General features: G+C 38.6%; 1 protein-coding gene across 18 annotated transcripts in view; it reads right to left on the reverse strand.

Moving 5' to 3' along the window:
* Positions 1 to 25,509, reverse strand: part of PARD3 (par-3 family cell polarity regulator) — a 699,476-nt gene that overhangs the window by 425,838 nt on the left and 248,129 nt on the right. For 17 of the 18 annotated variants that reach the window (XM_054716632.1, XM_054716629.1, XM_054716625.1 and 14 more), the window contains exon 4: positions 10,119 to 10,297. The exons of the other annotated variant lie outside the window; for it this stretch is intronic. In XM_054716632.1, the coding sequence (XP_054572607.1) occupies positions 10,119 to 10,297 (179 nt within the window). The remainder of the gene's footprint in view (positions 1 to 10,118; positions 10,298 to 25,509) is intronic. 18 annotated transcript variants of the gene reach the window in all.

Raw genomic sequence — 25,509 nt, forward strand, 5'->3', positions numbered from 1 at the left:
AAAATGCCTCTAATTTGTATACTGATCAAGTTCAAAGCAAAAACACATATTTTCCTTTAGACTTATAAAAGTTTACTAGAAGCCCGATACACAAAGATTCGGCCAAGAATAGGCCTTCCTTCTCCTGGCTGCCAGCACAACACAGGCTTGCTCGGGCAGCCTGTGCAGGGGCAGGGGCGGTGGCAAGCCCTGCATGCTCCTGCTCCGCTTCCTCCTCGCCCTCCTTCTCCTGAGAGTTCCTCTGTGCAGCCCTGGCGCTCCCAGAGAGGCACGGAGGGGAAGAGGTGGGGGGAGTGAGGCAGAGGGGAGGACTGGAGAGGTTGGGTGCACTAGTGCGTTTCACGCTCCCATTGTGAAAGTGGGATGCAACTGGCCCCCTTCCTCATCCTCTACCTCCTCGGCCGTCGGCCTCCCACCCGCCCGCCCTCCCTCCATGCCCATTGCCCCTCCTCTCTTGATTTGGTGAGATAGGGAGGAGGGAGATCTGATCATTTGGGTTACTGTGTAGGTGGCCTCTTTCATCTATTCAAAACAAAGCTGAGCCACCTGCTGCTGCTGCAACGGCCGCCACAATCGCCCCTTGGCTGGCCTGGGGCTCCTGGGGTGCGCTAACTGTGCACCGAGTGAGATCCCGCACGTGTCCATGCCCGTGGGGCTGATCCAACACTAGGGTTTTGTTTACCAGAGCAGCGGGGCAGGGGTGGGGTAGAGGGAGACGCCAGACACCGGGAGCTACGACCCAGACACCAGAGGGTTATCTCTGAGGCCAGGGACTGGGCCACAAGGAGGCTGCAAGGATGGTTGACAGGTGTGGAGTGCGGCAGGGAGGCCCTGAGGAGGCTCGCTGCCCAGGGGCCCGGAGCTGCCCGGGGTGCGGGGCCGCCACCATCTTTGTTGGGTTAGTTTGCATACTCACTCCTGATTGGCTGTGGGTGTCACGAAGTGATGGTCAATTTGCATATTTCTCTTTTATTAGTGTAGATTAGGTAGTGCCAATATGCAAAATCCTAAAGATTTGCAATGACAAAAAATAATCTACTACAATAAAATCATTACTTTATCTAAAAGATTATTTAATATCCTATATAATAAAAGGGCAATATGCAAATAGACCGAACAGCAGAACAATGGAACAACCAATCAAAATGTAATATGCTAATGATATGCTAAGGATGCTCAACTGCTCGCTATGACGTGCACTGACCACCAGGGGTCCGGACGATCGGGACTGAGCAAGATGGGCTGGACACGCCCTGGAGCCCTCCTGTGGTCCCTCCCCGGACTGATCCCCAGCCCGATCATGCACCGGTGGTGGTCCCTCGGCCTGGCCTGCGCCCTCTCGCAATCTGGGACCCTCGGGGGATGTCGGAGAGCTGGTTTCAGCCCGATCCCGCAGGCCACTCCCCTTGGGAGGGCGCCAGACTCAGGGCTCATGGCTGGTGAGCGCTGTTGTGGCAGCGCGAGCCTCGCCTAATCTACTGATCGCGGCAGGCACAGTGGGGCCGGGATGAACAGGAGCGGCAGGTAGGAGCTGCAGGCAGTGGAAGACAATATGGAGATTCCTCAAAAAGTTAAAAATGGAACTCCCATTTGACCCAGTAATCCAACTTCTAGGACTATATCCCAAGAATCTAGAAACACCAATTAGAAAGGATATATGCACCCCTATGTTCATAGCAGCCCAATTTACCATAGCTAAGATTTGGAAATAGCCTAAATGCCCATCAGCAGACGAATGGATTAGAAAACTGTGGTACATCTACACAATGGAATATTACGCTGCTGTAAAAAAGAAGGAATTCTTACCATTTGCAACAGCATGGATGGAACTGGAGAGCATTATGCTAAGTGAAATAAGCCAGTCAATTAAAGAACAATACCACATGATCTCACTCACTTATAGATAATAAAAAACATTATAAACTGATGAACAAATATAGATATAGAGGTATAGCAGCATCGAGCAGACTGTCAAAATACAGCAGGAAGGATGGGGAGGGTTGGGAGTTGGGGGAGGTAAGAAATCAACCGAAGGCCTTGAATGCATGCATATAAGCATAACCAATGGATGCAAGATACTGGGGGTAGGAGAGACTGGGGGAAGGTCAATGGGAAAAAAAAAAAAAAAAGGAGACATATGTACTACTCTTTGTAATACATGAAGCAATAAAATAAAATTTAAAAAATAACAACAAAAAATATGACTCAATCGGAGAACCAAAAATAAAAAACAATTTAAAAAACAGGAGGACAGCTTAAAGGAGCTGTGGGACAGTGTGAAACATAACAATATTCAAATACTAGATGTGTCAGAAGAGGCAGAAAGGGAGAAATGGATAGAGAATGAGTTTGAAGAAATAATGGAAGAAAACTTCCCTAACCTAGTAAAGGAAAAAGACACACAAGTCCAGGAGGCACAGAGAAGCCCAAGAAAAAAGAACTCAAATAGGCCCACACCCAGACACAACATGATTAAAATGTCAAAGATTAAAGACAAAGAGAAACTCTTAATGGCAGCAAGAGAAAATCAAACTGTTATCTACAAAGGAGCTCCCATAAGGCTGTTAACTGATTTCTCATCAGAAATCCTACAGGCCAGAAGGGAACGGCATGAAGTACTCAGGGTAAAGAAAAGCAAGGATCTGAGACCAAGACTACTATATCCACCAAGACTATCATTCAAAATAGACAGTCAAATAAAGATCTTCCCAGACAAAAAAAAAGGGGGGGGGGCTAAAGGAGTACATCACCACCAAGCCAGCATTATAAGAAATGATAAAAGAACTGCTGTAATGAGAAGAAGAAACAGAGAGAGAAGCCTAGGCATACAGCAGGCAAACAGCAATAAGTAAGTATTATCAATAATAAACTTAAATTTAAATGGATTAAATGATACAATAAAAAAGCATAGGGTAGCTAAATGGATACAAAAAATGACACAACTATATGCTGTCTACAAGAGACCCACTTCAGAACAAAAGACACACACAGGATGAGAGTGAAGGGATGGAAAATAATTACCCATGCAAGCGGAAAAGAAAAAAAAGCTTGAGTAGCAATACTCATATCCGACAAAATAGATTCAAAATGAAGGCCATCAGAAGAAACAACAAAGATCATTAAATCATACTAAAGGAATTGATGCAAGAAGAGGATAAAACTCTTATATTCAACTGATATAAGAGCATATAAATATATAAAAAAACTTCTAGAGGACTTTAAGAGTGAGATTTACAACAATACAGTCATAGTAGGGGACTTTGACTCCCCACTGACTAAACTGGATAGATCTTCCAGACAAAAACTTCACAAGCAAATGGTGACTCTAAAGGACACACTGGGTGGATTTAATTGACATTTATAGAACATTTCAACCCAAAGCTTCAGAATATACATTCTTTTAAAGTGCACATGGATCATTCACAAAGATAGACCACATGTTAGGACACATTGAAATTAGAAATCAACTACAGCCGAAACTGGTTTGGCTCAGTGGATAGAGCGTCGGTCTGCGGACTGAAGGGTCCCGGGTTCGATTGCGGTCAAGGGCATGTACATTGGTTGCGGGCACATCCCTGGTGAGGGGTGTGCAGGAGGCAGCTGGTGGATATTTCTCTCTCATCAACGTTTCTAGCTCTCTATCCCTCTCCCTTCCTCTCTGTAAAAAATCAATAAATTATATTTTTTTAAAAAGAAATCAACTACAGTAAAAATACCCCAAAACATATAAACACATGGAGACTAAATACATGTTATTAAACAATGAACGGGTTATCAACCAGATCAAGAAAAGAAAAAGAGAAACTTCCTGGAAACAAAACAAAATGAACACACAACAACCCCAAATCTCTGGGACACAGAAAAAGCAATCCTGAGAGGGAAGTTCATAGCACTACAGGCCTACCTCAAAAACAAGAAAAATCAACAATAAACTATTTAACCCTACAACTTAAGGAATCAGAATGAGAACAATAAGAAAATCCCAGAGTAAGTAAAAGGAAGTAATAAAGATTAGAGCAGAAATAAATGACATAGACTAAAAAACAAACAAATAAAAAAATCAATGAAACCAAGAGCTTGTTGGTTAAAAGGACAAAGAAAATTGATGAACCATTAGCTAGAATTATCAAGAAACAAAGAGAGAGGACCCAAATAAATAAAATCAGAAATGAAAGCAGAGAAGTAACCACTGACACCTCAGAAATACAAAAGATTGTAAGGAAATATTATGAACAACTACATGCCAACAAGTTGGACAAGTGGATGAAATGGACCAATTCCTAGAAAAATACAATCTCCCAAAACTGCATCAGGAAAAATCAGAAAACCTGAATACGCCAATAACAACTGATGAAATAGAATCAGTACTTAAAAAACTGCCAGCAAACAAAAGCCAGGTCCGGAGGGCTTCACAGGAGAGTTTTACCAAACATCAAAGAACTATCACTTATAATCATCAAACTATTCCAAAATATTTAAGAGGAAGGAGCACTTCCAAGCTCTTTCTATGAAGCCAGCATCACCCTAATACCAAAAACAGATAAAGACACCACAAAAAAGAGAATTATAGTCCAATATCCCTGATGAACATAGGTGCTAAAATCCTCAAACAAATATTAGCAAATCGGATCCAGCAATATATTCAAAAGTTCATACACCATGACCAAGTGTGATTTATTCCAGGGATGCAAGGCTGGTACAATATTCAAAAATCATTGAACATGATATATCACATAAACAAACTGAAAGACAAAAATCACAATGTCATATCAATATCTATTCACTGTTCAATAGCATGCTATTTAAATTCCATGTGTTTGAATGTTTTTTTAGTATTTTTACTATAGTTGATTTCTATTTTCATTCCACTGTGGTCTGAGAAGATGCGTGATATGATTTCAATCTTCTTTAACTTTTGTTCTCAAGTGGTTTTTTTTTTAGACAGCATATAGTTGGGTCATGTTATTGTATCCGTTCAGCTACCCTAGGCCTTTTGATTGGAGCATTTAATGCATTAATATTTAAGGTTATTATTGATAGGTACTTATTTATTCCCATATTATGCCTATGTTTCACTCTATTTCTTCTCATTACAGCAGTCACTTTAGCATTTCTTGTAGTACTGATCTGGTGATGATAAACTCCTTTAGCCTTTTTCTGACAGAAAAGCTCTTTATTTCCCCATATAGTAATGTTGTTTTCAGAACCTTGGTTTTCATGACCCTGAGTACTTCATGTTTATAGAGCTTCTGATGAGAAATTAGCTGACAGCCTTATGTGAACTCCTATGTAGGTAACAAATTGTTTTCTCTTGTTGCCTTTAAGATTCTGTCTTAATCTTTGGCATTAATGATGATGTGTCTGTGCATGGGCCTGTTTGCATTCTTCTAACTTGGGACTCTCTTGTGCTTCAGGAACTTGTAAGACATTTTCCTTCCACAGGATAGGTAAGTTTTCTGCCATTATTTCTTCAAACAGGTTCTCTATCCTTTGCAAACTTTCTTTTCCTTCTGGCATTCTTGCTATTCGAATATTGTTACATTCACGTTGTCACACAGCTCCTTAAGCTATCCTCATGTTTTTTAATTATTTTTTTTCTTTTTGGCTCTCTGATTGATTTTTTTGTACCCTGTCTTCTAATTCACTGATCCAATACTTGGCTTCCCTTAATCTGCTTCATATCCCTTCCATTCTGCTCTTTATTGGTGCTATGTCATTCTTAATAGTTACTACATCTTTTTTCATGCTGTTGAGCATGTTTACCATTATTATTCTGAACTCACTAGGTGTACCAGTTAATACTGTGGATTTCTTTCAATAGATGGAGTTACACATATATTGATATATATGCGATTTGATATGTATGCTATTTTGTTGTATTGACAGCAAGCTTCAAAACTTCATATGTCAAATTTGCTGAAGGTGTTAAGATCATAGATATTTTTACGATTAAAAATGTCGAATTTCGTGCAAAAAAAGAGCATTTGCGGGAAGTTTTAATTCATTACCTTTTTTTAAAGAAAAGTGCTGCTGAAAGTTATCATATACTTCGGGAAGCTTATGGTGAACATGCTCCATTTCAAGATACTTGTGAACACTGGTTTAAACGCTTTAAAAGTGATGATTTCAATGTGAAAGAAAAAGAATGTCCAGGTCAACCGAAAAAGTTTGAAGACCAACAATTACAAGCATTATTGGATGAAGATGCATGTCAAACTCAAAAACAACTTGCAGAAAGATTAAACATTGCTCAGCAAACAATTTCTAATCATTTACAAGCAATGGGAAACATTTTAAAGGAAGGAAAATGGGTGCCACATCAACCGAATGAAAGACAAATGGAAAACCGTAAAGTCATCAGTAAAATGTTGCTTCAATAGCATGAAAGAAAGTCTTTTTGGCATCGATTTGTGACTGGCGATGAAAAGTGGATTTATTTTGAGAATCCCAAACACACAAAATCATGGGTTGATCCAGGTCAAACATCAACATCTACTGCAAGGCCAAATAGCTTTGGAAAGAAGACAATGGTCTGTGTTTGGTGGGATCAGAAAGGTGGGGTGTATTATGAGGTTCTAAAACCAGGTGAAACAGTTAATACTGATTGCTACTGACAACAAATAATCAAGTTGAACGACACTTTGATTGTGAAACGACAAGAATGTGCCTTAAGACATGGCAAAGTAATTTTGCTTCATGATGACACACCATCACACAAATCAAAACCAGTTAAAGACATGTTAAAAGATCTTGCCTGGGAACTATTAACCCACCCGCTCTATTCACCAAACTTTGCTCCTTCAGATTACCACTTGTTCTGATCGATGGCACACGCACTTTCTGTGCAGCACTTCAAAACGTACAAAGAAGTGGAAAATTGGGTCTCTGAATGGTTTGTCTCAAAACTAGAAAAGTTGTATTGGGACGGTATCCACAAATTACCTGAAAGATGGGGGAAATGTGTAGCTAGCGATGGACATTACTTTGAATAAAGCACTTTGATGTTTCTCTTGAAATTATCATGTCTTCTTTGATTACAAAATCTGCATTATTAACCGGTACACCTAGTATATCTGATAAATTTCTTATCTCCGTTTCATTTAGGTCTTCTTCTGGAGAATTCTCTTGTTTTCATTTGAGGGTTGTTTTCTTGTCTCCTCAGTTTGGCTGTCTCTTTGGCTTTGTGACTGTGTATTAGGTAGATGTGCTACACTTCCCAATCTCTAGTGCAGGACAGTGTCAAATGCTGTTTCTGACTAATTATATAAGGCAAAGACACAAAGCCTCCAGAGATCCACCTCTGCCTGCAGACAGATTGTATCCAGCCTTGAGTAGCATAAAGCAATCTTACACAGGTCGGGCGAGAGGTTTTCCACCAGGGTGTGGCCAATTGCATTTGCCTGAATACTATTTGTTAATTCTCAGTTTCTTAATGGGCCTCTGAAACTCCACAGGGTGTGGCAAGGGGTTTCCCAATAAGGTGGGGCATCTGTCTTCCCCCAAAGGCAAAAATTGCCTGGATAGCCAAGGTATGCCTGAGAAAAATGTCCTCTGCAGCATGAGGGAAAAACTTAACACAGGAAACCGAGGTGTCTGCCCTCCAAGCTCTAACTCCAGAGCCCCAATCCTGGCTTCTGCTCACACAGCTACTGTCCACTCTGCCCTCCCTCTGCTGAAGCCCAAGATTAGTAGTTGCACACAAAATTTTGTGCCTTGGTCCTTTAGGAGGGTGCCTGCATTTCAAGTCGTCTCTCCCTGGCAAACAGGCCACGCTGCTGGTTTTCACAGCCCACCTTTCTCAGATCTGGTGCTCTCTCCTGGGGGCTCCAGCTTGGAGTTTAGATGCCAGAGTTCTCAGTAGCAAACCCCCCACAGTTGAAATGCATCTCCAGAACTTCAGCTGTTGTCTGTGGGATCCTGGCAAGCCCTTTCATTGCTGTACACATCCTACCAGTCTAAACATAGTTTCCACTTTCCATCCTTGGTTATCAGGGTTCTCTCCAGCCAGTCTTCAGTTGATTATTCAGTATTGGGTTTTTTTTGTACTTCAGTTGTAATTCCAATTTAGTCTTGGGAGCATGTCTGTGTAGCATCCACTTACTCTATCACCATTTTTAATCTCTCTCCAAACAAATTCTTAGCATTAAGTCCTGTTATATTTAAAATGGCTACTGTGCTTCTCTCTCTGCTACAACTGAAGCTGAACCACACACCCAAGATATTAAATGAGTTATAAAGGAAACATTGATTACACTCAACGACTTCTGACCCACTATACTTCAACTACTTTAAAACCTATTTATCCCTAGCTGGTTTGGCTCAGTGAACAGAGCATTGGCCTGTGGACTGAAGGGTCCCTGGTTTGATTCCTGTCAAGGGCACATGCCTGGGTTACAGGCTCAATCCACAGTAGGGTGAGTGCAGGAGGCAGCCAATCAGTGATTCTCTCTCATCATTGATGTTTCTACCTCTCTCTCTCCCTCCCTTCTGCTCTAAAATCAATAAAATGATAATAATAATAATAATAATAATAATAATTTTAAAACCCTATTTTAAAAGTAATGAATTTTTTTTTTCCATCACCATTTATTCCCCCTAGGCCCTCTTCCACCTCCTCAACCACCACACTGTTGTCTGTGTCCATGAGTGCTTTCTCTTTTTTTCTTTTCTGCCCCCCACCCCCACCGCCCCTCACCTCAATCACTTCACCTCTTCAACTCACTGCCTAACTTTTTTATACATTTATGAATATCCATGGAAATTAGATCTATTCTGAACACAAGTTAAATGTCATGAGGTCTATTTATAAACTGGATTCTGCATGTTTGGACAGTCTACTACATGATAAAGCATTCTAAAATTTCAAGCTAATCTCAATGAGAAAATACGCCAAATTCCTCATCAAATATATAATAAACTGTTTCAGAAGAATGGGCCTTACAGTTAAAGCCTTAATCAAAAAAATTTAGAGAATTCAGTACACTTTTTTTTCTTGGTAGATGCTTTGCAGTTTATAGTCATGTATTACAGAATTGTTTTCTTACTTGAACTAGTACAAAGTTTGTAGAAATGCAAAACCAAGTTAAAAGAAATATTTAAAATGGGTATTTTCACACAGATGCAACAAATAAATAAAGCAAACTTCAAGCCACATTCACTTTTATATTAACATGTGATTAGTATAGTTCCACATTTCTCTATACTATATATATATATATATATATATATATATATACACATACACATACACACACACACACACACACACATATATATGCACACACACACAATACATAATGTGCTACCATTGAAAAATGTTTATTAATTCACTCAGCAGATGTTTACCGAACATTATTCAATAGGTTCAATAGGGAAAATGACTAACATAGGTTAAACCTCATTAGGTAAAGGGTTATAAGTGTAACAGAATAAGATGATAAGTGTTCTGTAGAAATATATGACAAAGAGCATTAATAAACAAATTAGAAAAAATAAACTAAACAGACTAAAAAAATTAAGTCAGGACTAAAATAAATTAGATCAAAAAAGAAATTTTCATTTTGTAGACTAGCAGTGGTCGCAAACTGTTGGTCTGCAGACCACTAGTCGTCCTTGAGGTCTGAAAGGTTGGCGACCACTGGACTGAAGAACACTTCCATTTTGGCGGGAAAGGAAGTTATCAATTGTGTAGTTAGAATCAATGACCATGGAGTCCATTTTCATCCTTTAAAATCCATAATGCTGTAATTTCTTTAATGTATCTTGTGTCCCAATATGAGTATCTGTTTATACATGTGTAAAACATACCTATAAAATATGCAAAAAGTTAACAAGGGCATTGCCCATGAAGAAAAACAGAGGTGAGACAGGAAACAAGGTAAGGACTTTACTTGTACACACTTCATACTTCATATCAGAAAGTTTTCATTTTTAATCCTGTAAATATATTATCTATTCAAAATTGGATAAATAAATGTACATCATATATAGCACAAATATTATCATAAAATGCATGGGCAATATAAAATAGGAAGCTATCTGAACTTTGAGGTGAAAGTTCATTAACACATACACTGACTATCGTGAAGAAACTAAGAAGACAAAATAGAAGTGGTTACCTTCCTGTCACAGGTTTTAGGGCTACCAGCAGTGTTTTGCTTAAGGAAGCCAGCAGTTGTTGACCAGCGTGTGGGGTTTTTTCGTGAAGGCTCTTCAGAGGAAAAATTACTATCACTGACAGAAGCTGAGAGGCCAGTTAAAGCTGGGTCACTGCTTCGTCGGACATGAAGAGGCATATCTACAAATACAAAACAGCATTTTTCTTAAAAAGGGTAACTCATGACAGGAAACTACATGTCAGGATAAAATTAGTTAAATCCCAAAGATTAAAGAGCAAAATAACAATTAAAGATGGATCAGTATTCTAGACAGAAATTCCATTAGTTCCTTTAAAACAATTTATTGAAAAAGAAATGTGGTATGAGGAAAGACCTGTTCTGAAGTAAAATTGTCTGGGCTTGAATTTGTGTTTCACCACTCGTGTGGTTCTGGGCAAGTTGCTTATCTAGCCTCTATCTCTAGTGCATTCATAGGCAAAATACAAAAACAACAGTATTTCTTTCTGTGAGGACTAAATGATATAAAATGCTTAAAACAGTGCCAGATACAAAGTGTATACTCAGCAGAGAGTAATAATGACCATTACTGTCATTATTATCTTAATATTTCTAAATAAAATATATATTCTAAAAATAAAATATAACTAATAACTATAAGTCACAAAACAAATTTCATGAAAATTTAAATCAAATCTACTGGATTAAAAATATAAAATCTAAACAGTGTTTGGCTAGACTATTAAAGAATTCTGTTCAATAAATATTTATTTTGTTCAATAAATTATTATAAGAAAGTTAATCATATTTCATGTCCTTAAGATTAAAAATATTAAAAGTAATGTGCTAATAAGGAGGTAGTACCTGGCATATACATATACAAAATGATATAAAAAACAGTATTTTAATAACTGTATTTGTATAAGAGAGGAGTTTACAAATGCTGTAACAAAATCAATTCAGACACCCAGGTTAACATTTGTTATCAGTATCATTAAGAACATTTTGGCCGAAACCGGTTTGGCTCAGTGGATAGAGCGTCGGCCTGCGGACTCAAGGGTCCCGGGTTCGATTCCGGTCAAGAGCATGTACCTTGGTTGCGGGCACATCCCCAGTAGGGGGTGTGCAAGAGGCAGCTGATCGATGTTTCTCTCTCATCGATGTTTCTAACTCTCTATCCCTCTCCCTTTCTCTCTATAAAAAAATCAATAAAATATATTTTAAAAAAAAAAAGAACATTTTGGCAGATATAATCACTGTTATGTAGAGAAAAAACAAAGAGAAAAATGAAACTATGTAAGTCTATAATATTGAGAATCAGACCCAAAAGCCCTACTCATCAAATGAGCAAAATCACTTAAAAACAAGGCAAAAAAATTAGCTTGATATATGCTAAATCTGTTTTCAAAAACCAGGATGCAGGTTAAATATTTATTTAAAAGTCTCTAAGAAAACAGATTTAACGGTGTTTTAAACTCATCATTTACACTATGAGAAACATTTTTAGAACATTAATGCTTTGGTCAATGATATAAATGCATAGATCCTTGAGGATGCTAAATTAAAGACAAACTAATTCAGGCACTAAAGGTTATCCTATATAATAAAGAGGTGATATGCAAATTGACCATCATGCCCTCGCACAAGATGGCCGGCAGGGGAGAGTAGTTGTGGACAATCAGGCCAGCAGAGGAGGGCAGTTGGGGGTGACCAGGCTGGCAGGGGAGGGCAGTTGGGGGTGACTGGGCCTGCAGGGGAGGGGGAGCAGTTGGGGGGAACCAGGCAGGCGGAGGGGGGACAGTTGGGAGTAATCAGTCCGGCAGGAGGGGCAGTTGGGGGTGAGCAGGCCGGCAGGGGGAGGGGGGGCATTGGGGGCGAGCAGGCCAGCAGAGGGGGGTAGTTGGGAGCGAGCAGGCCGGCAGTGGGGAGCAGTTGAGGCGATCAGGCCAGTTGGGGGCGAGCAGGCCAGCAGGCAGAGTGGTTAGGCAGGCAGGCAGGCAGGTGAGCAGTTAGGAGCCAGCAGTACAGGATTGTGAGAGGGATGTCAGATTGCCAGTTTAGGTCTAATCACTGGGATTGGGCCTAAACCGGCAGTCAGACATACCCCAAGGGATCCCAGATTGGAAAGGATGTAGGCTGGGCTGAGGGACACCCCCCCCCCAGTGCACAAATTTCATGCACCGGGCCCCCCATGCACAAATTTCATGCACCGGGCCACTAGTGTGTAAAATAACAAGAATGCCCCAGAAAAGAAGAGCCTGTACAGATCTCTCCAATGTTCATCTCAGGATCCATTCACACCATAAAAATTACTGAGGACCCAAAAGCTTTAGTTTATGTGGGGTATAGCTAAGAACAGTTACCATATTAGAAGTAAAAATGAGCAAAATGTTGAAAAAATTTTTATTAATACATGTTTAAGTTAATAATAAAACCATTACATGTTAACATAAAGAACAGAATTATATAAAAATTCCATTTTAAAAAACACCAAGGTAGTGGGAGTTTTACACATTGCTTAATCGAAGACATCTGGGTTCTCATCTCTGCTTCTGCATTCAATCTGCTGCAATATGACAAAGTATTTTTAAAAACTTCACAAATATTTAGCAGGAAGAATAAACAGCATTTTTTAAAAATTCATTATTTTTTAAAGTATTATATATAGTATTACATATGTCTCCTTTTCCCCCCCCCCCCATTGACCTCTCTCCAGCCACCCCCACCCCGCATATGCTCTCACCGCCCTAGTCTGTGTCCATTGGTTATATGCTTATATGCATGCATGCATACAAGTCCTTTGGAAAATAAACAGCATTTTAATAATTCTTCTAGGTAATTATGAATATTCTTTTTTGATACCACACCAAACTTAATAAATGAATTTCCCAAAGATTAGCTGCAATAGAAATGTAAACTTTTCATTCTTTGTTACATTAAAATCTATTTATCTGTTACACTTTGAATGGATCATAAACCCATGAAAAATTTATAATATTTGTTATTTGGAATATATTAGTAATTGGGTTATGCCAATTTTCCAAATGCTGATATATTTCTTCATATCAGAAAATTACGTGTGTGAACAAACATCACTACCAACTTCATCAGAAAAGTCAGAAGTTGTCATGCTCACATCAGGATGTAAGTTTTCCAAAATCTAACTTTCACTCGAAAGCTTACTGGTTATTTGTGACAACAAATGCTGTCAGGTGTTTGCCTTGTAATGACAGGCTCACTTCATTCGTTTTCTAGATCTTCCAGACACCAATGGCTAAATAACCACAGGTTTTTTTTTTGTCCTTTCAAATAAAAATGGCTACTTCAATTTAACTCAAGCCATCACATAAAAGTTTTTCTCAAGAAAACCACTAATCTTTAAAAAAAAAACCTGTGTGTGTGCTGGGTGAACACATATGACGCCACTGCTTTGATATGTCGTAAGGGCCTGCATTTTACCCATCAGTGCCGGGGCATCACTGATGCAGATGACAACCCAGCAAACAACACAAAATTTATCTTAGCAAGTCTAGGAAAAAAACTTTTTGCCCTCACTATCTCCTTGACATGGTCTTTGTAACTCACATGACCCCCAGACCACATATGAAGAACCATTGGCTAGACTTGCAACCCTTGCAAGTTCGCTCACCTCTCCAGGCCTCAGTCTCCTGAACTATAAAAACAGAGGCTGTACTGATGGGATCAGATCTTTTTTAAGCTAAAATATGTGTTATTTCATTTAAGTTTATACACACCTATACCAGTGATCACTTGCAAAGCCTCATCCCAGCAGAACTTATAACAATTTATGAAAAATGTACTTAAAAATAATAATAAAAGTATTTCAAAGTCTTTTCAACAACCATTATCAGGTGCCTCAAAACAGGTTAAAGTATTACAAGCAACACCAGAGCTATAGGTAGTGGTGCAGATGCAGTCACAAATGGCATGAGGCAAGTTGAACCTGATTTTGTAGGAAAAAAAAAATACTATAAACATTGGGCCTTAATCAACAAAATGAAACATAAAACTCTACTGCCTGGTACATCCGACAGGTTTCTCACCTTTCACTGTCCTGGTGACACATATACTGCGTAAAGAATGCATATTTGGATTCTCTCTCATCATTGATGTTTCTATCTCTCTTTCCCTCTCCCTTCTCTCTGAAATCAATAAAAATATATATTAAAGAAAAAAAAAGAATGCACAATTGTCTTGCACTCAGTGGAATAAAATGTGAAAACAGCCTTTTCCTCTATGATTTGTTCATATTTCTGGGACCAACAGTGTATGTCAGCATTACTAGTAGTATTCTGATGTAATGTGTTCTTTACCATAATTAAAAATAATAGGAGCATCCTGTCAGCATGGCTCACTGTTTGAGCATTGACCTATGAACCAAGAGATCATGATTCTTTTCCTGGTCACAGTACATGCCTGGGTTGCTTCCTCAATTCCCATTAGGGGTTATGCAGGAGGCATCCAATCAATGATTCTCTCTCATCATTTATGTTTCTATCTCTCTCTCTCTCCCTTCTTCTCTGAAATCAATAAAAATATATTTTTAAAAATGTGTTGTCTCTACACTGAAACACTACTTAAAAAATAAAAATAATGAGTTTCTCATTTAAGGTAATTTGTTCATTACCATTGGTTACTACCATTCCTCATCTTCAATTTTAAGAAAATCAATGTATTTAAAAACATAATTCCTGCCCTGTAGTATCAGATTTATTTAAAATATAAATTTTCAAAGTATATTCTCTGAAATATTAAAAAGAAAATTCAAAGATGAGGCTTTTCAATAATTAAGCTGCTGGCTGAAGCACATAGGCACTGGTGCAATGACGCTGGGTCCAGGAGGATGGTGGTGATGGTTTGATGTGTGCATTCCTTTGAAGAGTGATAAAACAGCAATTAACTCTCATCACAAGATTTAAAATTCCCCGTGGCACTAGTTCACTGTAAGCACTGATGCTTCTTTAGGTAAGATGCCTTTTCAATAAGAGGGAAATGGCAAATGGAATAATGAATTACAGCAAATACTAAAAAGGCAGATATACACTGAGTGGCCAGATTATTATGATCTCTGAACGCATAATAATCTGGCCACTCAGTGTGTGTGTGTGTGTGTGTGTGTGTGTGTGTGTGTGTATGTATATATATATATATATATGAGGCAGGTGAATGAATTCGTGCATGGGTGGGGTCCGGACAGCCTGGCCAGGGGGAGAGGACATGGGTGGTTGGGTGGCCTGCCTGCTGGTTGAACTCCTGGTAGAGGGGACAATTTGCATATTAGCCTTTTATTATATAGGATATATACTGAGTGGCCAGATTATTATGCGTTCAGAGATCATAATAATCTGGCCATTCAGTGTATATTTTTAACTGTTAAATATCCCATACTTACTCCTAATCAGCATTCTCATTGCTTCTCTTGTTTCATTCTTCTAGTGATTTCTAAATTATTTAACCACTCAAAGCAATGAATAAACCATCTCCAAGAAAAGAGGTATTTAATCAAATCTACAAGTGATATAGTTTCACATGATCTATTAGAAGTTATGATACCAAAAGCAAAAATTACTTTTATGCATAATGAAGACTGACTCCCCAGTCTTTGGGGATATTAGACATTTCCAAAGACATATCTCCCAGTGATAAGAACCAAGTTATTAACACATGCCATGAGATAAAAACCTGTCATCAGGATTGCAAAACTGACCTTCCAATATACAGTATATTGCCCCTTTTTATAAAGGAATTTACCAGTATTTCACTTACTGAGGTAAAATCCTTGATAGAAATTAGTGGAAAGCAAGGTAAGAAATAAGCTTTAAAAAATAGTGAATGACTCTGAGAGAGGATATAAAATGAGTTTTATCACTTGTTATTAATTATTTTATTTGTAAACACTAAATAAGTAATACTGTAGTTGGAATTTGCCTTAGATATAAATTAAAATATCTCATTTACAGATGAGTGCACTAAGAACCAGACAGACAGATTTAGGGATGAGTCACAGGTCACACTGCTCTGTGACCCAACTGTAAAAGGAAAGCTTGTTAACTGACTCCCTGCCCTTACAATTTGGATTTGACCACACTGCCGTCTGGGAAGAACTAAAATGTGTCAAGTCCACAGTATGCTTACATTTCACTGGAGATAACTGGAGATTTCTTGAAAAGGTTGAATGTAAAACATTTCTATAGATAATAGGATAGCTTCAATGGTTCATTGAACCTTAGACACTTAGGAGGGAAAAGAAAGTCAAGGGGAAAATATATGTGTGATACTCTAATCCTATATAATATAGAATTAATATGCAAATTGACCATCACTCCAACACACAAGATGGCTGCCCACATGTGGTCAAAGATGGCCACGCCCATGTGGACACAAGATGGCCGGCACAAGATGGCCGGCAGGGGAAGGCAGTTGTGGGCAATCAGGCCAGCAGGGGAGGGCAGTTGGGAGGGATCACGCCTCTAGGAGAGGGCAGTTGGGGGTGACCAGGACTGCAGGGGAGGGGGGGAGGACCAGGCCTGCAGGGGAGGGCAGTTAGGGGCAACCAGGCTGGCAAGGAAGGGAAGTTAGGGGTGACTGAGCCAGCAGGGGAGGGCAGTTAGAACAACCAGGCCGGCAGGGGAGGGCAGTCATGTTGATGTTTCTCTCTCTCTCTCTCTCTCTCTCTCTCTCTCTCTCTCTCTCTCTTCTCCATCCTCCTCCTCCTCCCCTCCCATCATCCTGTAAATTTCAATGGAAGAAATATCCTCAGGTGAGGATTTAAAAAGAAAAAAGGGCAGGTTCTGATTCAGTATTGGTTCAGTGTGGGGCCAGAGATTCTGCATTCTAACAAGTCCCCAGGCAATGCCTTGGAGTTGCAAGGGCCCTATCTGTGCTGTACAATACAGTAGCCAATAGCCATGCTACCTATTTAAATTCCATCCTTCAGTTACCCCTACCTCATTTCAATGACTCAGCAGCTACATGGGATTAGTGGCTACCATAATGTGCAAAGGCATATCTCTGAAATGTTTATTGCATTAAACAATTCTCTAGAACACTAAAAATTTGGCTAAGCAAAATAATAAACAACTAAATATTCATTAATTTTGTGCTCGCTTCGGCAGCATATATACTAAAATAAATATTCATTATTTTTATAGCCTCAGCTTTATAAACTTTTAATCACTAAAAAGGATAAGATCTGAGGCTTTCGTTTAAAGTTTAATTTAAAAATGTTATACAAGAGTGGTTTTAGCTTATCAGATATAGGGTAAATAACCTGTATTTTCAAAGGTTTCACTACATGTTTTATGTAATACTAGTGGCCCAGTGCACAAATTGGTGCACACTGAAAGGAAATTTATTAGAAGAAATATTTTAATATCGTTATTCACCCTTTCTCTATAATAGAAGTGTTAACCAAATTTATGATCAACAATGGCAGATGGAAACACATGCATGCAATTGGCGCCAGAGAGAGCTTTATATGTATCATGCATGCGTGAGTCAACTTAGCCTTTTATAGATATAGAATAAACTTGCTTAATTAGACCTGCTTTCTGATTTATCTAAACTTTTTCCAGCCCAGGGAAGCACCCCAACTTCTCTTTCAGTTAATTGTCAGCAACACAGCAGTAAATATCAACACGAAGAACATTATTATTGTAGATCACACAGGGAGAACAAAGGGTAAAATATTTAACTGCAGTAGTGTTTGACTATATTCTGCACAGTGAGAAAACCTGAAGTCATTTTCCAGGTCCACCATTTCTTACTTTTTTTTCAGGGTCAAGGTTCTAAGCTTTCTAAATCTCTGTTTTCCAGCTAATGAAAAGAAAAAAAGGATTCCAGTGAGTCTCCTATCTACCTGCTCCAGGACTTCTATGAGGATCAAATGAGATGACACACGGGAAAACACTTCACAGACATCTGGTTACGGTGTAAAGTGTTTCCACCTGGCTATAAAGCAAGTTGTTTTCCCGGGCTGCAGAAACTGCAAGGAGGCTAGTCACTAGGGAGAGGAAGCCAGGTGTTGCTACTTGAAGTTATTACCCAAACGGAGGGAAGGACACTTAGCATATTAGCCTTTTATATAGTTAGAATATAATGTTTATATTTGCATATTTGGAGAATCAGCTGTCCCAAAGCAGTACACAAATTTTACAAAGGAATTTTTCATTAAAGTGCTATATTTAGAACTAAACCAATGTAACAATGAAAATAATACTGTATATTTATATACAAAGCAAAAAATTTCAATAATTTTCAAGGGAGGGAAATCCTCTTTTTATTATTAAAATAATCAAACAACTGCTTGACTGTTTTTTGAGGTGATAAAGCACTTTAATGTAGTTACTAAAATATTTCTAATATTTAAGAAGCACTTTCACATCTAGAAAACCAAAAGCTTTACCCATAACTCCAAGAGCCTGACAACAAAGCAAACAGAATAGTGGTTTCCTAGGCAACAAGCACAGCTAGTGGAAAATAAAAAATAAAAATTAGCAGCATTTCCAGTAGGCTCGAAAACACATTTTACTTGTCAAAATGTCACAAAGACAATAATATTGAAAATTATTTCACTGAAACAGATTCAAAGCAAAATGCCATTTTCATTATGGCAAATGAGTCATGGAAAAATTAGATTCCCTTCCTTGGCTCTGAATTAAGTAGGGATGGTAATCCATCTTGTTTGATTTTACAAAATTTAGCTAGATTAGTATAGATTCCTTAACATGCAAATTTAGTTTTCTCTGAAAATATGACCATACATTGATTCAACATACAACAGAAGTAAGTCACCTTCTGTTATAGAGACAAACTCATACATACTTAAGTCTTAATTCCACCAGTAAACCACACATTTCAAAGCACAAAAGAAAACTGCACTGGGCTGTTCACCTTCTCACGTGGCTTCAGTCTCCTTATCTGTAACAAGAAGAGCTTAGATTGCATCTTAAAGACCTTTCTGACTCTACAGCTTTTGGTTTTTAGAAATAAATATAGAAGGGCTGTTTTGTCTAGAAACATTACTTACAAAATAAATATTCTTTTTTTTAACTTCTTTATTGATTACGGTATTACATATATGTTTTTATCCCCCCATTACCCCCCAATCCCCCAACTCATGCCCTCACCCCCCTGTTGTATGTTATTCTAAACCACTTGAAAAGTTTTTCTTTATAAGATCTACACTTTAGCAGTTAACCTTTACAAGATATTATTTGAAATGTCCTACTACATGGCTGTTAAAATGTCTACACTTTACATCAGCTTTTGTAACCATGATGGCATTTGTTCTTATATCTACTAGTATACCAGGAATAGTTACTCGGATTAACAGAAATGTGCTGGATGCCCTTAATCTATATTCTCACACAATGTGTCACTGCAATCTTGTGAAATCTTATGAAACAACCTATAGTTCCACCAAAGTAGTCCTTTCATTCACATGCTTCATAAATTTAGGAATTTAGGTTGAAATGATTAAGCAATTCAGGCAAAACTACCAATTTAGCAGCTGCAGGCAAAGAGCACTGTGGTGCTTTTCTGCTAATTCACCTCTCCATGATTGGTAAATTAAAGGAAGGAAAAGCAAAATGGGGTTTTCCAAGAAAGAATGTTTACCATTTTTCTATTTGTCTATCCCAAAAGGCTAGATTAATGTATTATAATTCATTCCCCAGAGATAATCATCTGCCATTGGACTTCACTGGATCTATGTTCCTTTCATGAATCAAGTACTCCACTGGTGCTATATACTTGTTCTCATATAATAGTGATTATAATGCAAGATTAGCAGCTTATGACAGAAAAATAAATTCCATAAAATAGCAGCATATGTATTAGTGAGTACCTTCTTGCACATTAATTTCGATTCACTTATATTTGTTTCTTTGGGGGTGTTTTTTCTTTTGTTTTGTTGGTTTTTTTGCATTTTTCCTTACTCTGTATATTCTCTTACTATTTAATATTCAGAACACTTAATGTCAATAAACTACCACAGAAATTAGCTTTCATACATGAAGTAAGATCAGCTCAAAGAAAATTTAAGCAATATGGCCATTAAAAGAAAAGTGAGTAATCCTCAAAAAACCTCACAGGTAGATAGACTGATCCTAAAAGATCCTCACAGGTTGATGGACTGAAATTATGTGTATAGCTGCCAGGAGTCTGACAAAGCATGTTCGGTCAAAATGTTTGGTAAAGAAGGAAAAGTTAAAAATATTGACCTTGTTTTCCTTTTCATATTAGCTGTTAGAAAACAAACCCAAAACTTTATGGCCCTGAAAACTATGTGATAAGACATAAATATAGCTAACATTTTCTATTCCTTTTTCTGAGTTTGAAACTCCAACTTACACTGTCCTTTTTCATAATTCCCTAATTTTATTTCCTAACTAGAGGCCCGATGCATGAAAGTCGTGCAAGGGGCTTGGCCCTTGCAGCCACGGCAGCTGCCTCTGCCTCAGCCCTCAAAGCTGCGGCTTCATCTGGAAGATCATACAGAAGGTAGTCCGGTCTAATTAGCATATTATGCTTTTATTACTATAGATTATTATTTCTGTTATTTTAGAGATCAACATATGACCATATCTACTAGATAATCAAAACACACATATAACATTATTGGGCCTATACAATGTAAACCAAATATTTACACAATGGATAGTAAGTTTTAAAGTATCAAAATTAGAGAACCAAGATGGTGGAGTAGGTAAACACCTGTACTCGCCACCTCCCACAAACACATCAAAATTACAACTAAAGTACAGAACAGCCATCATTCAGAACTGCCTGAAAGCTGGCTGAATGGAAGTCCTACAACTAAAGAAGTAAAGAAGAAAGCACATTGAGACTGGTAGGAGGGGCGGAGGAGTGGACCTGGCTGGTCCAACACCCATATGTGCCGTTATTTTAATTGAGAGGGAGATTGTCTCTGCAGAGGCCGCCTGTGAGGAGCAAGGGGTCCCAGCCCCACACCAGACCTCCAGCCCAGGGTTCCAAAGCTGGGAAGGGAAGAGAATCCCCAGGATTTCGGGCTGTAAAAACCAGAGGGGATTGTAGCTGAGGCTACTGGAGACAAGGGTGTTCCTTTTAAAGGGCCGGCACACAAACTTACAAGGTCCCACTTCCTCTGAGCTCCAATACCTGAGGGCGGCTCTGGGGGACCCAGGCACATATGGGTAAGAAGTAGACTGCCTGGCATCGGGGGCAGCATTCTCCCAGGATGGGGTGTTCACAGGGGTCATTGTTCCTGTGCTGGGACCTCTCCTGTCACAGGGCTGACTGCCAGCCATATCTGAGTTTCCATCAGTGTGGCCCACACTGTTTGCTCTGCCCTGGTGACCCCTGAGACCTTGCACCATCCAATTTGCAGCCCTACCCAAGATGTTTGCAGAGGCTCTTCCATTATAAATGGCCTGTCCTTGCTTAGGCTTCCGACTTTGCTAAAATCTCTCAAACAAACCGCAAGTGGCATCAGCGTGCCCCAAACATATCAATAAAAGACTCAAGATCTGGCACTAGCACCAGCCTGCCTTGCTTCACACCTGGACCTTTCCTGGGCACCTCCAAGCCCAATACAAATAGCTCCTTCCTGATGGTCCCAGGCAGTGGCTGACTTTGCACCTTCAGGGAGGCCTTAGAGTCAGCTTCAGACCATAGCAGATTACAACTCTACACATTCCCAAGTGACACACTCAAAAGGCAGACTCTGTGAGCACCAAAGCCCCACTGAAAAAAGTCCTGTTCCATAGGGGTGTTTTCTGCACAGCAGCTCTCCCACTGTAGTCGCCTGGAGGTCAACTCCTCCCAGAGACGCCAACAGTAATCAAGGCTCAACTACAAGACTGTGCACACAGCCCACGCAAGGACGCACCTAAGAGTGCCCAGCTCAGGTCACTGGGGAGTCTGAGCCACTGGGCCCTACAGGACACCTACTACATTAAATAATTTTATATGACAGCTAAGTCACTAGAAAGGAACAAACAGGAAAAGAACCCTTCCTTTATTTCTCACCAGGTTAAAATTTCAGATGGCTGATATGTACCATAACATACAGCCAGTGATGCTACTGCATATCCTAGGAAAGGTAATTACCAAAAAGAGTTTGGGAAAATAGAAGTCACAGCACATGTTGACCTTCACTATTATACACATCTATAGGCATAGCCTCTCAACAATGATATGAAAATGAAAAGCCAAGTGGGAGGGAGGTTACACACAGTTTAAATAAAATTATAGTCAAAACTGTTTGAACATGTTCTTCCCTTATCGCCTTTACCCACACCAGTCAGTGTCTAAATATTGATGACCTATAGATCAATCTATCCTTAAAATTATCTCTCCTTCCTCCATTGATTTGTCTTAAAATTGATCCAGGTACCTCACAATTTGGAATTTTCTGTAGTAACTTCCTATCACATTTGATTCATTCCACTGTTTTTAATCAATTCAAAAAAATGTGACTTGTTTACACACAGGGGATTTCTAAAGCTGGCTCATACTATCTCACAAAAGCAGATTAACCCTTTGCACTCGCTTGCTTTTTCCTTGATTCCTTTATTCTAATGCTAACCGTGTCGAGTCACACTCGACATCCGAGTGCAAAAGGTTAAGAGTTCAGGAGTTGGGGGAGGGGAGAGAATGGAAAATATCTGTAATATTATCAACAGTAAAAATATATTTAATAAATAATAAAAATAAAAGAATTCAGTAATTTTTAAGAATGGGTTGTTAAACAGTCAAAAATTAAATTATATAAACTTACAATTAAACAAATTATACCTTAAAAAAAGGTAATACTCAAAACAATTCATTTTCCAATTATTTTACTACATTTTATTAGTATTTATGCTCATGATTCATCTATTGCATCTGTATTATACAAATACCATATAATGGTGTGCCAGGATATATCTCTTATCAACACTGTATTTAGTGATATGACACTGATAACTTGAAACTGGCCACTGTGAGAGTATTTATACCAAAGAAATGAGGAAATGCTACAAACCAAGTCTTTTCTGGTTTTCAGCTATTTATCATTTACCAGTACCCCAGTAGATCTAGAGAACCCAGAAAAATTCCCTCTTCTCCAGGAATCACCAAAATGTATGAGGCACTATAGGGCCACATAACAAGTCTATGGAATCAGGAAAGACTTTCCAGATAAATGGTTACTTTTTTCCCAAGGAATAAGTCAAGATTAGCTATGTAGGCAATGAGGACAGAGAATAAGCTTACGACACAAGGGAAAACAGGGTTCTTAGAGCCAGGCAGGCCTGAAACCATCCAAGAAATTCATCCAAGGGAGCTAATTATAGGATAGAAAAAGATGATGCTGAGAAGACAGACACAAGACAGGTCTTGCATACCTTAACAAACACACTAATATTCTTAGCTGTATAAAAAATATTGGTTAGATATTGAAAGTTTTTAAGCACTGGGGGTAGAAGGAAGAGATGTGGATTTTCAACAATCATTCTTGCTTCACAACAGAACAGACTGAAGAGTTGCACCAAGAGAGGATGCAGAGAGGCCAGCAGATGACAGTTCTAGTAGCCCCACACCCTGCCTGTTAATATAGGCCTCTTAGCAAAAACTTTTTGAGCACATAACAGAATAACAATGTTATTTACTAGTATTTATTCATTTACTTATCATTTATTAGTTAAATACAATTATACTAACATAAACATTATTCAACTCATACAAAAAATTGTAAATTTTAAAATGAGATAATAAAATAAAGATGAATGCAAAGTTCTAATATTCTGTTGACACACTTCGATAATTGTGCATCCTACCCTCAGAGACCACCAGTGGCGCCAGCCTTGTAAGATGAAGTGGAGGATGACACCACTCTCAGGGACAAGCAAGCTCATGCTAAGAAGACACACCACACTGGGAAAAACCTGGGCAAAACCCAGCAGTGCTTGCATTTGACCAAATTCCCTCACATTGGGTCCACCAAAGACATTAAATGATTTGACACAGCTTTCTGACCACTCAGTTTCACCAGAGGCAGATATAAATTTTTAAGCTCGTTAACTAAGATGCCACTTCTCTTTAAATATGTGAACAAAAAACACCTTGAAACATTAGATGCCAGTCATTATAAAATAACCTGGATTCCTTTGAGGGACCCCCGACAAATACAAGCACAGTGGTAGCTATTTGTCCGGGCATCCTACAGAAGGCCAAGTGGGACTGCTCATCAGTGCTTCTGACACCTACCAAGTGTAAGACCTCAGCAGCAGCAGCAGCCTGAACAGAAACATTAGTCTTATACTTACCTAAAAAGTTCATCCGAGTCCAAATAACAGAAAATCAGAATTGCCATGGAGAAAGATTCATCTTTCCAATATTCAAGAATAAATTCACTGTACTTTCAGACATCACTATGAAAATTGAAATTAGAGCCCAGAATGCTCTTGATTTTAATTTTCTTGTACGTTTGGCAAAATAAAACCAATGTACCCATATAGTGGCCTTTGGGTACAAGAGAAACACATTGTCATGGCAGAAAAAAAGGAAGCTATTATCAAAAGCACTCAGCAGCCCTGGCCAGGTGGCTCAGTTGGTTGGAGTGTCGTCCCATACACCAAAAGGTTGCAGGTTCGATCTCTAGTTGGGGCACATGTAGGAGGCAACCGGTCAATGTTTTTCTCTCACACTGATGTTTCTCCCTCTCTCCCTTACCCTCTCTCTAAAATCAATAAAAACATATCCTCAGCTGAGGATTAAAAAAAATACACAGAAAAAGTACTTAGCAGCCAGTTTAGAAAGGTCTTAGAACTACAAATATAAGCAACTTGAGCATTGATAGGAATGATAATTCAATAGATTGGAACAATAACAATGCTAACATTTATGAGCTCTTAATGACTCTTTTTAAAAGAAAGGGGAAGGGGAGAAAATAAGGATATTAACCTAGAAAATGAACTCATTATTCTGAAAAATGGTAAGAAAAGAGATAGAATGAAGCATTTGGTTTGTCTTTCTTGCACAAGGGGTAGCTCAGGGTTAACAAACTTGGTGAAGGAAAAATTTATTTTTACAGAAATATTATAGCTAATAAATGAAAGACAGAATATCAACATGTTGCAAACATAAAAAATAATGAATGTAGGCAATAATCACCAATGCTGCTAAACACAACCATTCTTTATGCATGTTGTGATGGAACCATACAATACTATCTAGAGATAATATTATAAAAAATTCAAACCAGAATCAAATCAGGACTCTACATCTAATAACTACCAGTTTATAAGAAACACAAGAGACATAAGAACTAGATACCACAGAGATGGATTCAGCAAAATCCAGCCAGGAAAAAGGACCCAATTTCAATTAATAAATTGCAGTGTGTGTG

This window comes from Eptesicus fuscus, chromosome 5 (genome assembly GCF_027574615.1).
Source record: "Eptesicus fuscus isolate TK198812 chromosome 5, DD_ASM_mEF_20220401, whole genome shotgun sequence".
Classification (NCBI taxonomy): domain Eukaryota; kingdom Metazoa; phylum Chordata; class Mammalia; order Chiroptera; family Vespertilionidae; genus Eptesicus; species Eptesicus fuscus.